The 13,890-nt window shown below is 38.0% G+C and overlaps 1 protein-coding gene across 2 annotated transcripts in view; it reads left to right on the forward strand.

Moving 5' to 3' along the window:
- Positions 1-13,863, forward strand: part of ca9 (carbonic anhydrase IX) — a 21,211-nt gene extending 7,348 nt beyond the window's left edge. The window contains exons 2-12 of one of the 2 annotated variants that reach the window (XM_084104231.1): positions 3,451-3,526; positions 7,006-7,038; positions 7,785-7,955; positions 8,359-8,501; positions 9,055-9,147; positions 9,278-9,344; positions 11,410-11,567; positions 11,666-11,792; positions 12,751-12,807; positions 12,890-12,983; positions 13,097-13,863. In XM_084104231.1, the coding sequence (XP_083960357.1) occupies positions 3,451-3,526; positions 7,006-7,038; positions 7,785-7,955; positions 8,359-8,501; positions 9,055-9,147; positions 9,278-9,344; positions 11,410-11,567; positions 11,666-11,792; positions 12,751-12,807; positions 12,890-12,983; positions 13,097-13,178 (1,101 nt within the window). In that variant the 3' untranslated portion in view covers positions 13,179-13,863. Of the gene's footprint in view, positions 1-3,122; positions 3,527-7,005; positions 7,039-7,784; positions 7,956-8,358; positions 8,502-9,054; positions 9,148-9,277; positions 9,345-11,409; positions 11,568-11,665; positions 11,793-12,750; positions 12,808-12,889; positions 12,984-13,096 lie in introns of those variants that run through there. The other variant, XM_084104230.1, reaches the window with a different exon arrangement.
- The last annotated feature ends 27 nt before the right edge of the window (positions 13,864-13,890 follow it).

The raw sequence follows: 13,890 nt of genomic DNA on the forward strand, positions 1-13,890 counted from the left end.
TTGTCCGTTTTTGCCTATCCTGCAAATCCCTGTCAGAATCGAGACTGAGTTCTTGATGTGCCTTGCTAGAATTTTCAATCAAGCCCGATATCATATTTGATATCATCTGTCTGCATGACATATTTAAGAACGGCTTCCCTCCATAGGGTGTTTTCACTCCTAGTTTATTTGAGGACTTTAAGCGGTCTCTGCCAAAATCAGTTCAGTTCCCCCAAATGATCAGTTCCCCAAATGATCTTAGACCCCCTAAAGCCTTCTACAAACTGTATGATTTCAGCAATTCTAAAAGATTATTACAGATCACACTGTACGACATGGATCTAATAAACTTGGGTACGACATGTATGTAGACTTTACGATGATGACACCTAATTGACTTGTAGGCTACACCTAATTGACTTGTGACTTGTTGACTTGTATGCTAAGGTTGTATCAGCATGAGCTAGAGGTAAACAAATAGAGCAAGGGGAATTTTTCTTTTGCAATTGTGGTTTTTGTGTGCTGAAAAAAGTATGTTGTAGAAGAAGACCTCTGCTAAACAAGATTTTCTTCCTTATTTAAATCCCACATGCCGGTATTCCTTTCGCTCTTTTCGCTAAATTTTTCCCTAAACCTAACTACGTACCTGACCTACAATCGACGTCCCCAAACGTCTACAGTCGACGTTAGTTTCTCTGGGTCTCGTCTACAATCGACGTCCCCTATCTGTCACTTCCTAAACCTAACTAACTTGCTGCGCAGCAATAATAAACAGAGAAGACTTCAGCAAATGTCCTTTAAATGCTTTAATCACGGCCGGGAGAGTTTCCCAAGCAGTTCTCAGAGAATCCCCTAAGAAGAATCACGACCGGAGCATCTCAGACAAATTTCAGAGAGAATCCCACCAGCAAACACGAACACAACAGTTTTTATAGAAAAGGAGAATGGGCAAAAATGACAGGTCAAGTCAAATCATCTTCATTTATATAGCGCTTTTAACAATGCAGATTGTTCCAAAGCAGCTTTACATTGATAATGGGAAATTAACGTAAAGTGTTTTGGCTTTATAGCAGCTCTAGAATAAAGTTATTGTCCAGCTAAAGTTAGTTTGATTGATTCACTTCCGTCGCAACGATCATTAGTTATTAACTTAGGGGCCGCTAACACGACACCGTTTTAACAGAAAACTCTTAAGTTCTTTCTGCGCAAACTTCAAAAACGCATGACATGATACATTACATAATTTCCCTACAATTTGATTGGTTCTTCATATGCAAAGCCTTCTGTTTCTAGGTAGAAGTAAACTCTGTTTTAATGATTACTTCATAATCACAAGTTTTGAAGTTTAGACATCTGTCTAGTTTCATTTCCCATATTTGTTTTACATTCACATAACCAATGTCATGAGTTTTCGCCAAAGGGGCTTTTAAAATTCAAAAGCATATAAATGTTGTTCCTGCAAGAAAAACAAATGTTAGTTATGATTAATTTAAAAAATCATCACAGCCTCCATGGTATTTAAGTGCACCATGCACCATGTCGCATTGATCAATACACCATTTCATGTTGCATTTTTATTGGCTAGTCAGTAGACGTAAGTCGTTGCAACAAACACACTGATCATGATAAATCTCTGACACTCTGCCAGAAAATTATCGCAGGCTACCTGACAACGACCGTCTTTGAACCTCTCTCACTGGACGTTCATCTGGGATGGCCCAAAATTGTACAGTATACTGGGCATAAAAGGAGCCACAAATGAAAGCTGTCTGAGTTCAGTTTGTCTATGGGTCCATTTATGATTCAAATGAGCTTCGTTCTGGCAGAAGTCGATTAAGGTTTGCCATTAATTGCTGCCATCTTCTGTCATTTGTCAAAAAATATACTTTTTTTACAATGGATGGTTGACTTGGTAATATTTGGAGAGAGTTGCATTAAACTATCCTCAACATTTAAGATGATCAAAGTTATTTTGATCATGTGGAGGTGATTTGTAGCGTCTATCCTTCAACAGAAACCTGGGGTCTGAGTTCTTGAGTTCTTGAGGTGTTGTGGAGTGTTGTGGAGGCTGCTGGTTACCTTTCTGGTTAACTTTAAACAAACTGGGTTTGGTTCATTTAAAGTGTACTATATGTGACACCACACTTAAAGTGGAAAACAAATGAGTCTTGAGTAAGGATCCAGCACCTTGACTGTTTAGTCATGACAAATTGGTGCTCCTTTATTTGATGATGGAACACACATTTCCAAACCCTGGTCCTAATCAAACAGACCTGATTCAACTCATCAGTTCGTTACTTGAGTCTGAAAGACCTGAGCTGGGTGTGTCGGATGAGGAAACATTCAAGTTCCTCCTTTCTGGTTTCCCAAAGCATTGAACAAGGCATCACTTACTCTTTTTGACGTCGCTAAATCTTTGGAACCGATGACTAATAAGAAGTTCATGTTTGGTTGGAAACCAGTAAACTACCCCCCCCCCCCCCCCCATCCACAAAGAAAATTAAAATTCACATCCTTGTTGAACGTTCTTATACTCTTTACTGGTAAAGGATCACCATTCTTGAACAAAAAAGTTTTTATTGTAGACAAATTGCACTTATAACAATTGTACATTGGTGGATAATTCTAAATGCTTTCTGTCCTTTCTTTAATTTCCTTTCAACAGAAACTCAGTAAACAATATTAATAGGGTTTAGAAGTAGAGGCTCATTGCAGTGTTACTCATTTAATGCTCTTCATGCTACTGATTAGAAGAGAAGGAAAGAGGAGAAAAAAGTTTTAAAGCACTCCTTTGGGAAAGTGACATTTCTCTTTTGACTGCTCCCATTTGACACTGGTTTTACACTGGATGAAATTATCCAGTGCAATAATTAGTTTTGATGGTCCACTTTAGACATTCTACTAACTATAAGTAACTTTGTAACTACATGTCAACTAACTTTTAGTAGACTGTTAGTAAACTGTCAGGTTAGGGTAATAAGTTGACGTAGTTGCAAAGTTAGTCAGTACTAGAATGTCTAAAAGAATTAGTTTGTAGCTCATTCACACTGAACTTTGATCAAGGAAGGAGGGAGAGATGAGGTTTATGAGAGAGTGAGAGATTTGGTTACACTCTAACTCTGAGAGAGAGAGAGAGAGAGAGAGAGAGAGGGAGAGATAGAGAGAGAGAGAGAAAGAGACAGAGAGAGAGAGAGAGAGAGAGAAAGAGAGATAGAGAGGGAGAGGGAGAGATAGAGAGAGAGAGAGAGATAGAGAGAGAGAGAGAGAGAGAGAGAGAGAGAGAGAGATGTCTAGGCACCTTGAGCAGCTTGAGCGTTGTGATTGGTTTATTGTGTGAAGCCCGGCCCCAGTCCCAGGCTCCTATGAGTCCCTCCAGCACAGGCTGAGACCGGTTCTGTGTGTGAGTGAGACCGGACCTGTGAGGTTAACATGCTGCTGCTTATGCTCCTCATCCTTCATCTTCATCTTCAGATGCCCGTCACTGCATCTTCATCCTCCTCTGAGGAAGACGGGAGCAGCGAGAGGGATGATGGGGAACACAGTAAAGGTGAGTGTATCTGCATGTGAGCGTAAAATCAGTTATGCATCCATCAGTGTCATGTTTGTACGGATTGTGAATAATCCGACCTAAATTCTGCTGATCTGTATTTAAGTTTGTTCATTTTCCTGGTTTTCTCCTGCTTTTTAGCAAAGTTCTGCGGACTTTATTGAAAAGTCAGTGAAGTAAATGTCAATGAAAAAAGCTTGAACTTTAATTATTTAATTAGTTTAAAGTGTAGTCAAATAGTCATAGTCAAGTTGATTGCAGAAAAATGATGCACACAAAGCCACAGAAGTAGCAATTATTACTGAGAAAAACTATTTATGCTGATGCATGATCATCCATCTCTTTAATTTTAACGCAACAGGTGCATTCTGGGAAATTTCACCTACATGAGTAATTATCACCTTAACACCAGCATGAACATATAATGATATTATCTTTACCAGATTTCATGTCAGTTGTACCTGGAGATCTTTATTGCTTTGTTAACCAGCCGATTATCAATGGAAGGGTGTGTATTTACTATGGTTTGTTGCCAGTTAATGTTTGATTATTGTTAACTTATTGTGAAATAGCTCATGAAGCAAGATGTCATTGATAATGAGTGAATGGAAAAATGAAAAGTGATAATTCAGCAAACAGGAAAGTCCTTCTTCCATGATCACATTGATACAGTAAGTCAGAAACTGCAAATATTTAAATTCCTCCATAAAAACGAAGATGCAGTTAGCAGTAATGAACGAAGACAGAAAGACATAAATCCTGCCTGAAACTCTCAAAGCTAACCTTTCTTGCTATGAGTTTAGTGAGTGCCAGTGTGAGACATTCATCACATATTCCTGGATGGTTTGTGGTTTCTTGTGGTTGGAGAGCGTTTGGTCTACGTGCCGCTCAGAGAGTACCAGCGTCTCCAACTCATCGCTTCCCATACAGACATTCTGACACAAACCTGACAGACTAGAACAATCCAAAATAAGTGGGATATTTTTGTTTGATCCGGTTCAAAAGTGTCTACCTGCTGGATAATCCCTGTAAGGGCAAGTGTGTGTGTGTATGTGTGTGAGAAAGAATGTCTGGTCACATGAATGAAATCTCCACTGTATTAAATCTGCGTCAGTGGTCCAGGAGGGAGTCAGGAATACAGAAACTGCTGTACATAGGAAATGAGGAAAAACAAACAAATGAAGATGCCACATGAATAATTAAGAACTTAAAAAATCAAAATTACAAACTCAGATTTCCTGTGCTACAGTTGTGAAAGCACTGCTGAAACATACAGAGCTCCATAGAGACAAAGTTTGTGCCTGAATTGCATCAAATCTGCTAAAAGTCAGCATTAAATGGAAGCTGCAATAGTCTTTTCTTCCCTATTGTGTCGTATATCCGAGTGAAACGCTTCTGGAACAAGATCAAATGTGGGCGGGGCTTGATTTAGTCTGTGGGGAATTGATTGGATGATTGGATGGTTGTGGTTTGCTATTGGTGGATCTCATGTGAGTGACAGGTTGTTGCTCCGCCCTCGTCATCAGAGAAGAGAAAACAGGAAGTTATTCTGATTCGAGATTACCAGGAGCATGAATTTAAATCAATAATTATGTGCACTGATAAATCATTTATGATTTCATGGTGACTTTAATGTGTGAGTTTCAAAATGAATGACAGCAAATGGCAAACATGGGCAGTTAAGATATTGAATGTGATGCGAGAGTGAGATATCAGCATCACGTCGGGTGGTTTGTCTCAGTGTTGAGCATTTAATGCACACATAGCCACGGATTTGCCTTTACGTGAAGCTCACAGGAGTTTGATCTAGTGATGACCACAAAAAATGACCACTGCACATAAAGTCATCATTATTACTTAAACTCTATGATGAGCTGATGAGCAATCTTTCATACTGACTCACACACTGGCCATGAGTGTTTCCACGTCTCTGTGTTTGCAGAACGAGCATCTGATTCTTGAATCCTTTTCTTGCTGTGGCCTGAGCGTTGAGTTTGTTTAATGCATATCAGGTTCGGCGGTCATCTTAGCATCAGGCGTCTGTCCTGCAGCACATAATGCTCACATTGACTGCGCTGAATGAAGGAGGGATTGTGTGAGTGTGCTGATGTGTGTGAATAAGGAAAAGATACTGTCTTTCTCAGTCCTGCTCAGAATGACCAAACCTGTTCTCACAGGCCTGGATTGCTCTGGAAGGACTCAAATAATTGTCCAAGGACTACTAATTTCTAGTAGTGCATTAGTATATTACAGTAATAGCTGATATTATTACTCTTTCTCATAGTAAGTCATCAGGGGTAAAAGCAGCAAAGCTAGTTCTTCTGAGTTATTAGGATAGAGCCTTATTAACGGTTATTAAAATAATTTTGATTGTATTTTAATATGAACACTTACTGGACTGAAGCAGGTTTACTTGATTATCCAGGAAACATTTTATAGAAAAATCATGAGCAACAAATATGATCATCAGGCTTTTGAGGAAGGTTTATTTGTTCATCTCTCAATCATCATTGTATTGCATTGCATTATATGTTTTAAAACTACAGAGCTTTGATTATTAAACTAAGCACTGAAATATCATCTTAGACATATTATTGGCAGATATAGAGTGACGAGTCTGATGACTGATATTTATATGCATTGAGTATCTGCTATACTGTTATAAAGATATTATTGATGTACATTATAGCATCAGAATTTCCTTACGTCTTTGGTCATGTAAATATCAGCATCTACAGCAAACTGCATTTTTACCTGTACTGTATATTTTTCCTCTGAATAAAGTTTATTTATTTATTATGAGCTCCATATTCTCACTATATCATAAAAGTCTGATGTATAAAATATGAGTTTCAACAAAAAACACGTATTCAATTTTTAAAAGAGGTTTTTATAAAATATTTAGTCTAAAGATTCATTAAAAAGGTAAATTTCAAAAACTTTGATTTGTCTTACTCTTTTATATGTCAGGCTTTACAGGGTTAAACATATTAATAGATATTTTGACGACAGCTAATTAAAACAAATCCTACTGTACCTACAGTCAATGCTATATAACTTAAAAGCATTATAATTCTGCAACCCTGATCAAGGAAGTTAAAATTTTGCATGTATAGACTATAAGTTTCACATATTTGATATAGAGGGGGTCTTTGGCTCTGTTTAAAGAGTCTACAAGAAAGCATATTTAATATTTACTATTTAGAATTTAATGAATGAATTTACGCATGTGTTTTTCACCTACACTCCGCTCTAGTGTTGTAGGTTATTCTTCTTCTTGATAGTGCTAGTAATGCTACTATGACTTATTTCTAGTGAGGAAAAATATGTGCAAAAATTACTAGCTATAACAGCAAATAAGACAAAAATTATTACACACACACACACACACACACACACACACACACACACATTTTTAACAGTCAAGCTTTTCAAGAAAGTCTTTCTTTCCTGACATGATCTCTTTCCATTCTTCACAGGTTCTTCTCATCAGAACAAGTGGGGTTACCATGGTAAATATATATATACTATTACTGCCCACAATAACTTTTCCTTTCCTTTTTAAGTTTTCCTTATGGTTTTGCAACTAGCTGAATTTCACACTTACTAGCAGACAGTCTTAGTTACAGTACTGTCATGACCTAGTAACACTGTAATATATAATAGCCTAAAGTGAGTGAAGGGAATCGTAATTTATATTATTTGGTTTAGAATTTTTTTTGCACTTATTTCATTATATAAAATACTAGATTTTTTGTACGAATAAATTTCATAACAAATGAAAAATGTAATTACAATCAAATCAGGTCAACATGGAATCAAGGTAAGCAAGGTGTTCAGGCTAAGCTTGCAGCTACTCAAGTTCTTAGCAATATATTATGCCAATACTTTACTGTTTGCTGCTTTTTTTCATGTTTCTTTGTCCCTTGTCACTCATACAGCGGACCAAAGAGCAATATCCCATAGTCAGTGTTTTGTACTAAATTAAACACATGAAGGAGAACCTTAAAGGATTAGTTCACTTCAGAATTAAGATTTCCTGATGATTTACTCTCCCCCACACACTCCACTTTTTAACCATAAATGCTTGTCTTTGCAAAGAAATTCAACTGTGTCCTGAAGAAGCTTTATCTATTACTAGTGCCTTTTTGTATTTAGTCCAATACATTTGAAGAATACTGCTATTTGTCATCAGGCTCTGAACTCTGAAATGAAGTGATATTATTCAGGCTGTTATTAATGATTTCCATCGCCTCAGATCAGGACAGATGGAAGTCTGCGTTTGAGCACTGCAGTGGAAAGTCTCAGTCTCCAATCAACATAGACACCCGCAAGGTTTTCTACAACCCCAGACTCCCTGCCATTACACTGGAGGGTTACGATCTCAGCGGCTCCCCCGCTCTCACACTCATCAACAATGGACACACATGTAAGTCAAGGCCCCGTCACTCAAACGCAAGAGTTTCAGCACGGACAAATGTCACATGTGGAACTATATTCACACCAGAACAAAACGTCTCTGGAATCAAAAACAGGGACGTTTTAGTTACTTTGTGTAGTTTTGCTTCACCAAAACTTGTTTAAAATGAAGTCAACGCAATTGTTACATCTCTGAGCAACACACAATAGCAGCGTTTCGTTTCCAAATAAATCAGAGTTTTTGAACAAACAGTTGATATAAAGTGTGACACTTTTGCCCTCGGTTGAAACCACACTATTCCTCTGATTTGTTTCACTTCTTTATATTGCTTTGGGTGTGAAAAGTCCACCATTTCGCTGGCGTATGTTGACTGTCTGAATGTGAAATGCGTGTTTGTCTGTCCCTCTTCCAGTAAAGCTGAGTCTGCCGAGCAGCATGCGCATCGTGAGCGGGTTTGATCAGGTTTTCGTCGCAGCCCAGCTTCACTTCCACTGGGGAACCACAGAGGTCCCTGGGTCAGAGCACACCGTAGATAACGTTCATTTCCCTGCTGAGGTGAGCAGAGATGGAGGCCGTTTAATGGTCTCTGTAAAACTATAGCCGCTTTCACACACGCAGCCTTTTCTAAACTGTGTGAATGCTTTCACATTAAAACGACAGAAAGCTGCTGTTTGTTTGAAGAGCGGATAGTAGGCCTACGTTTAACAGAAAAGGCAATCCAGCTATTTTAAGGTGTGAATATTAATGTGTTAAAGTGGCTAATGTAAAGCAACAGGCAATAAGAGCAAATATCGTGGCATTAATTGTTTTCCATATGGAATTCCTGAACTATTGAACGAGGTGACGATATCATGTGAATTCATATGATGTGATCCGTACGAAGATTTGTTTTTTTCTTCATAAAAGAGTTTCCACATCCCTAGTCTCCCCTATATCTCAGCTTTCTTCAACAAATTATTCCATCATTAAGTAAATTTCTCCCTAAAAAATCAACGCAGAAAAAGTCTGCAGATTCTTTCTTTCTTAATCATGAGTGATTACAAACATTGCAAATAATGTGTAACATATTGCATAATACTACGTTACAACAATTTCCCCATTTCCCCAGATCCACGTGGTTCATTATAACTCCAAATATGCAAATCTGACTGAGGCTGCCAGTAAAGCTGATGGATTGGCAGTGTTGGGAGGATTCATAGGTGTAAGTCTTTTGACTAAAACCTTTCTGGCTACAGTAAAGTTTTCTAAGCAGCAGAATGTGGTTTGATTAATACCAATAACGTCTTTGCAATGCGTTTGTTAATATTTTCTTTTGACTTTTTCCTCGACAGATTGGCCTGCATGAAAATGACAACTATGAAAAGATCCTGTCTGCTTTAACAGACATCAGCATAGAGGGTAAGAAACTGGAACTAATGCCACATTTATACTGAAAGGGTGGCACAGAAATGCTTCTGAAGTGGCATTTAGGGGGACTGTTTAATGCTGCTCAGAAGTGGCACAAATCACACTTAAATGACAACTGTATTCAGAGCAGGCATCATTAGGGCCCAAGCCCTAAGGGCGAAAACATTCTTTTCGAGCTTTCGAGCACTTTTGGAGTCCTTAACATGCTCAAAACAACACTTGAAACTTTGCACACACATTGGCTCTTCAGCGCACCCTTTTAAATTAACTATTTTGAGTCAAAGTTATAGCGCCACCAACTGGCAGCAGGAAGTGTGCCACTTTCAAAATGCTTTGAAATCACACTCTTATTTTTTAAACTGTCAGAATAATGTCAAGACACAGCAGATGTACAGCTGTGAAAGAATTCTTGAAATCTTGAATACTGTTGTCATGGCAACGTGTCAAACTTTTTTGTGTGTGTGTGTGTTTTTAAAACTCTTTGCATGCTTCAAATTGCATGAAACCTGACACACACATCAGAGTTGTCAGCCTGTAGACATGGACAAAGCCTAAAAAATGTTAGAGGGGCTCAGTAGGGCCACCTTTTGACAAAGTGAGGGGGTTAGTTTTACCTACAGTCACCAAACTCTGTACATATATTGTTCTCATCAAGCCGGACAACTTTCTAATTTACAGTCATTAGCTCTGACCAACAGGAAGTCAGATATTCTGTACATTTTATAATGTGGATTTTGGAATCATCTCTGAATTTTTAACTGCTGCTCCAAAGGGCTTCATACGATTTAGTGATGTAGTACTCGAGTCCGGTCTTGAGACCGATTTCTGCTTTCTCGGACTCGACTCGGACTTGTTCCTTCAAAGACTCGGTCTTGACTCGGACTCAACCCTTCAAAGACTCGGTCTTGACTCGGACTCGGCATAGGCGGTCTCGTCCCCATCACTAGTCCACTAGAATACATACCACTAGAAAATTTAAATTTGCTCTGCATGTCCTAACTATGATTAAAAAAGTCAGGGTGGGCTTAACATGTTGATGACAGAGCAGCACTGTTGAAGCAGTTTAGAAAAATAGGCAGAAGATGATGCATGTGGTAGGGATTTTTTTAATGATAGTAAAAGCATAGTCCATATTAAGACATTAAGACTGCTCCTCTAAACAATTCCCAATCTAGCTTAGTCTGTAGGCCTAACTGTTGGCCTAACTGACATGTTTTTATGGTCTTGGTCTCGACTCCTAAAGACTCGGTCTCGACTCGGACTTGCTTTCTCAAAGACTCGGTCTCGACTCGGACTCGACCCTTCAAAGACTCGGTCTTGACTCAGCATAGGCGGTCTCGTCCCCATGACGCCAATATATTGAAGATGCTAATTGTGAACCGGTATTGGATATCTTAAACTGTGTTCCACGGCGAGGGATTAAATTATGGACAAAAATGGGAAACTGGTAGAGTATTATTTCTTCTAAATAATAAATTATACACCATTTATTTCTATATAAAATAATACAAATAAAAAAAATTAAAAAACCATTTGATTATTTTTCATAACCAATATATAATTACTGCTTTATGTGCAGGTTTTATTAGCTATTGCATTTGGATATATATTTAGACATCAAAAGACTACTTTCTGTCTCAGTTTAGATTTTATTTTTGTTTAAAATTTTCTCCAACTCTAACTGATCCTTTAATCTCATTCTGCCTCTGTGTGTGTGTGTGTTTGTGTGTGTCAGTCTGTTTTATACTGTTGTGGTTCATGGTCATAGTGGCATCAGCTGCTGCAGTAAATATGGCATATTCAGTTGATTTTGACAGTTCTTTTACATTTACCCGCTTTAAATGCATATTGCCCGTCATCGCTGCTTGCAGCTATATTTTAGTTTGGCTTTAATGTGGCATTGCGTCTTTACACTGAATTCTGAGCAGGCACTCAGCCTTAACTCGTCTGTGTGAAGATGCCTTAATATCTGTCAACAAAGAAAAGCATTGCTGATGTTTCTGAACCGAGTGGAGATGTATTATCGTCTAATCTGATCTAATGGTCTTTTTGTCAGAGTCAAACACTGAGATTCCTGGTTTTAATGTGCGCCATCTTCTGCCAAACAGCCTGGAGGGGTTTTATAGGTACGATGGGTCCCTGACGACCCCTCCGTGCTTTCAGACGGTCAGCTGGACTCTGTTCAATGACTCCATCCGAGTGTCAAGAAGACAGGTCAGGCTATTCTCACGGCCTCATCTTGAACCGTGTCAGAAACAGGACATTTATATGGCAACTCATCCGAATCACTGCGTTCTTCTTTCTTCTGCTAGCTAGCGGCATTGGAGAACTCGTTGAAAACTGAACACAAAAAGCTTCTGTCCAAAAATTTCAGAGCGCCACAACTTCTGCACGGGAGAAAAGTGCTGACATCTTTCCGCACGGCATCCACTACGGGAAGTACGTACAATCAACATTAGGTCTCTTTTAGCTCTTTTAGACCTGTGTTACATTAAAAATGTAGATTAGTCTAATATAAATTTGAAAATTAAGACTGATTAGCCCTTGTTAATCGCCAGTGGGTCACTAGTTCTTAAGACACAGTCTTAACTGATGTTAATGCAACTGGCCCCTAGAAGTCTTATTTATGAAAAAGGCTGAATATCTTTATATTAGAAAAAAGCTACATGATCAAATTAAGCATATGATGCGTTGTAATTATTGAGTACATACACGTTGTTCTGCATAACTCTTGGCGACTGGGTTTTTGCTGTTATTGGGGTTGGAGTAGGGTAGCTTTAGGGTTAGGGTTCATTCAGTAGTGTAATTACATGAGATTACATGCAGGTGCTTTGAATTTATGTATGATTTATGTACACCAGTGATTAAAAACACCTAATATTAAGTGGCTCTATAGCGTTGTATCTTTTTAAACCCAACAAACATCTAAATGCCACTTGGTTTAATATTATTTCAAGAAAATATTCAGTAATGCCACTGATTTAACTACACTGACTATCAGACGAGAACAAATTTTGAATTGAAGTGAGCTGGAAAATTACACTAATTTTGCAACATCAACACAACTAAAACAAATCCACATCGAACTAAACTGAGCCGAATAATGATACTATTATCTTCTGCAGAGCTGCTTTACAGCGGAAATTAAATAAATTTTACAACATTAACACTCTTATTTTCCGGTTTATTACTGTGAAGCTGCTTTGAAACAATCTGTGTTGTGTAAAGCGTTCTAGAAATAAACGTGACTAGACTTGTAGGTTTAGTATAATGGTCTAAATACTTAGTGAGGCCACTGTAGACAACATACATTGTGCTGGATTTGGCTGATAAATAACACATATGATGCTTAATTCACATTTATCAGTGTATGTAGATAAAGTGTTGCTTTCCACAGAAGCCAGAGAAGAAGAAACAGAAGACAACAATGTAGAGAAAACTAGTGGAGCCGAATGTAAGAATCTATCATTTACTGTAGTTGTGTAATGCAAACCTGATTGCAAGTCAGATGGAGACAATTTGATGTTTGTTGACAGGGCACATTCTGGCCATTACGTTTGGCGTTCTCCTCGCCGTCACACTGCTGGTCTTCTCCATGTACACATATCGACAGCGGAAAAAGTACTCCACGTATGTTCATGCCCATCTTATTCATCACCACTTCATTTAAGAGTTTTTGTTTGTAAGTTTTACTGCTCTCTGCTTTCTGGACTTCACACGCTTCTCTCTCTGTCTCTCTACAGGTTTAAAAAAGACTCCAAGCAAAATGTCATTTATAAACCAGCTGCCAAAGACATAGATCAAACCTCTGTCACTGTAACATGAGCCACGTTTATTCTGAAACTCTTGTGTCTTGTTTGTTTGTTGAGGAATGAGTCTTGAAGTGAGATTTTGGAATAAATTTCCCAAATTAAATATGGTTTGCAAATTAGTAGAAGCGATTGTCTGTGATTAATCTTATAATTATGTTGTATAGTTGTATGTTCTGGTATGTTGTAGCTATATGCACTATATGTGTCAGGATATTTTTAACACACGCTCTTAAAATAAAGGTTCCACAGGGGGTTTTCACAGTGATGCCAAAGAAGAACTAATGGAATGGAAATATGATAAAGGTTCTTTATGGAACTACAGATGCCAATAAAGAGCTTTAATTTTAAGAATGTAAATGTGTCTAATACTGAAGGTTTTAAAAAAATATAATTTAGCTTTTTCTTCCAAATTTTTTTGAATTTAGGAAATTAATCCGATCATAATTAATATCAAGTAAATAATATTTCATTCATCCACCCACAAAATGTATTGTGGTATTTTAAGTTTCTAAAGTTAGTCTTGATAAACTCCCAGCCTACATTCACAGACAGTGACTCCTGCCCTCTTAGAGGACCACAAACTGTGATTCACTCATTATATGCCGACAATTTCCACACAGTCTTCTGTGAAGCTGCGTGACGATTCCTGTGAGCTCCAGTATTGCTTAAGATGATTAAACTTTGAAATCTGAAAGCTCTTACTGTTTCTCATTTAAAGTCCACGA

This window comes from Abramis brama (assembly GCF_963993115.1).
Source record: "Abramis brama genome assembly, chromosome: 25".
Taxonomy (NCBI): domain Eukaryota; kingdom Metazoa; phylum Chordata; class Actinopteri; order Cypriniformes; family Leuciscidae; genus Abramis; species Abramis brama.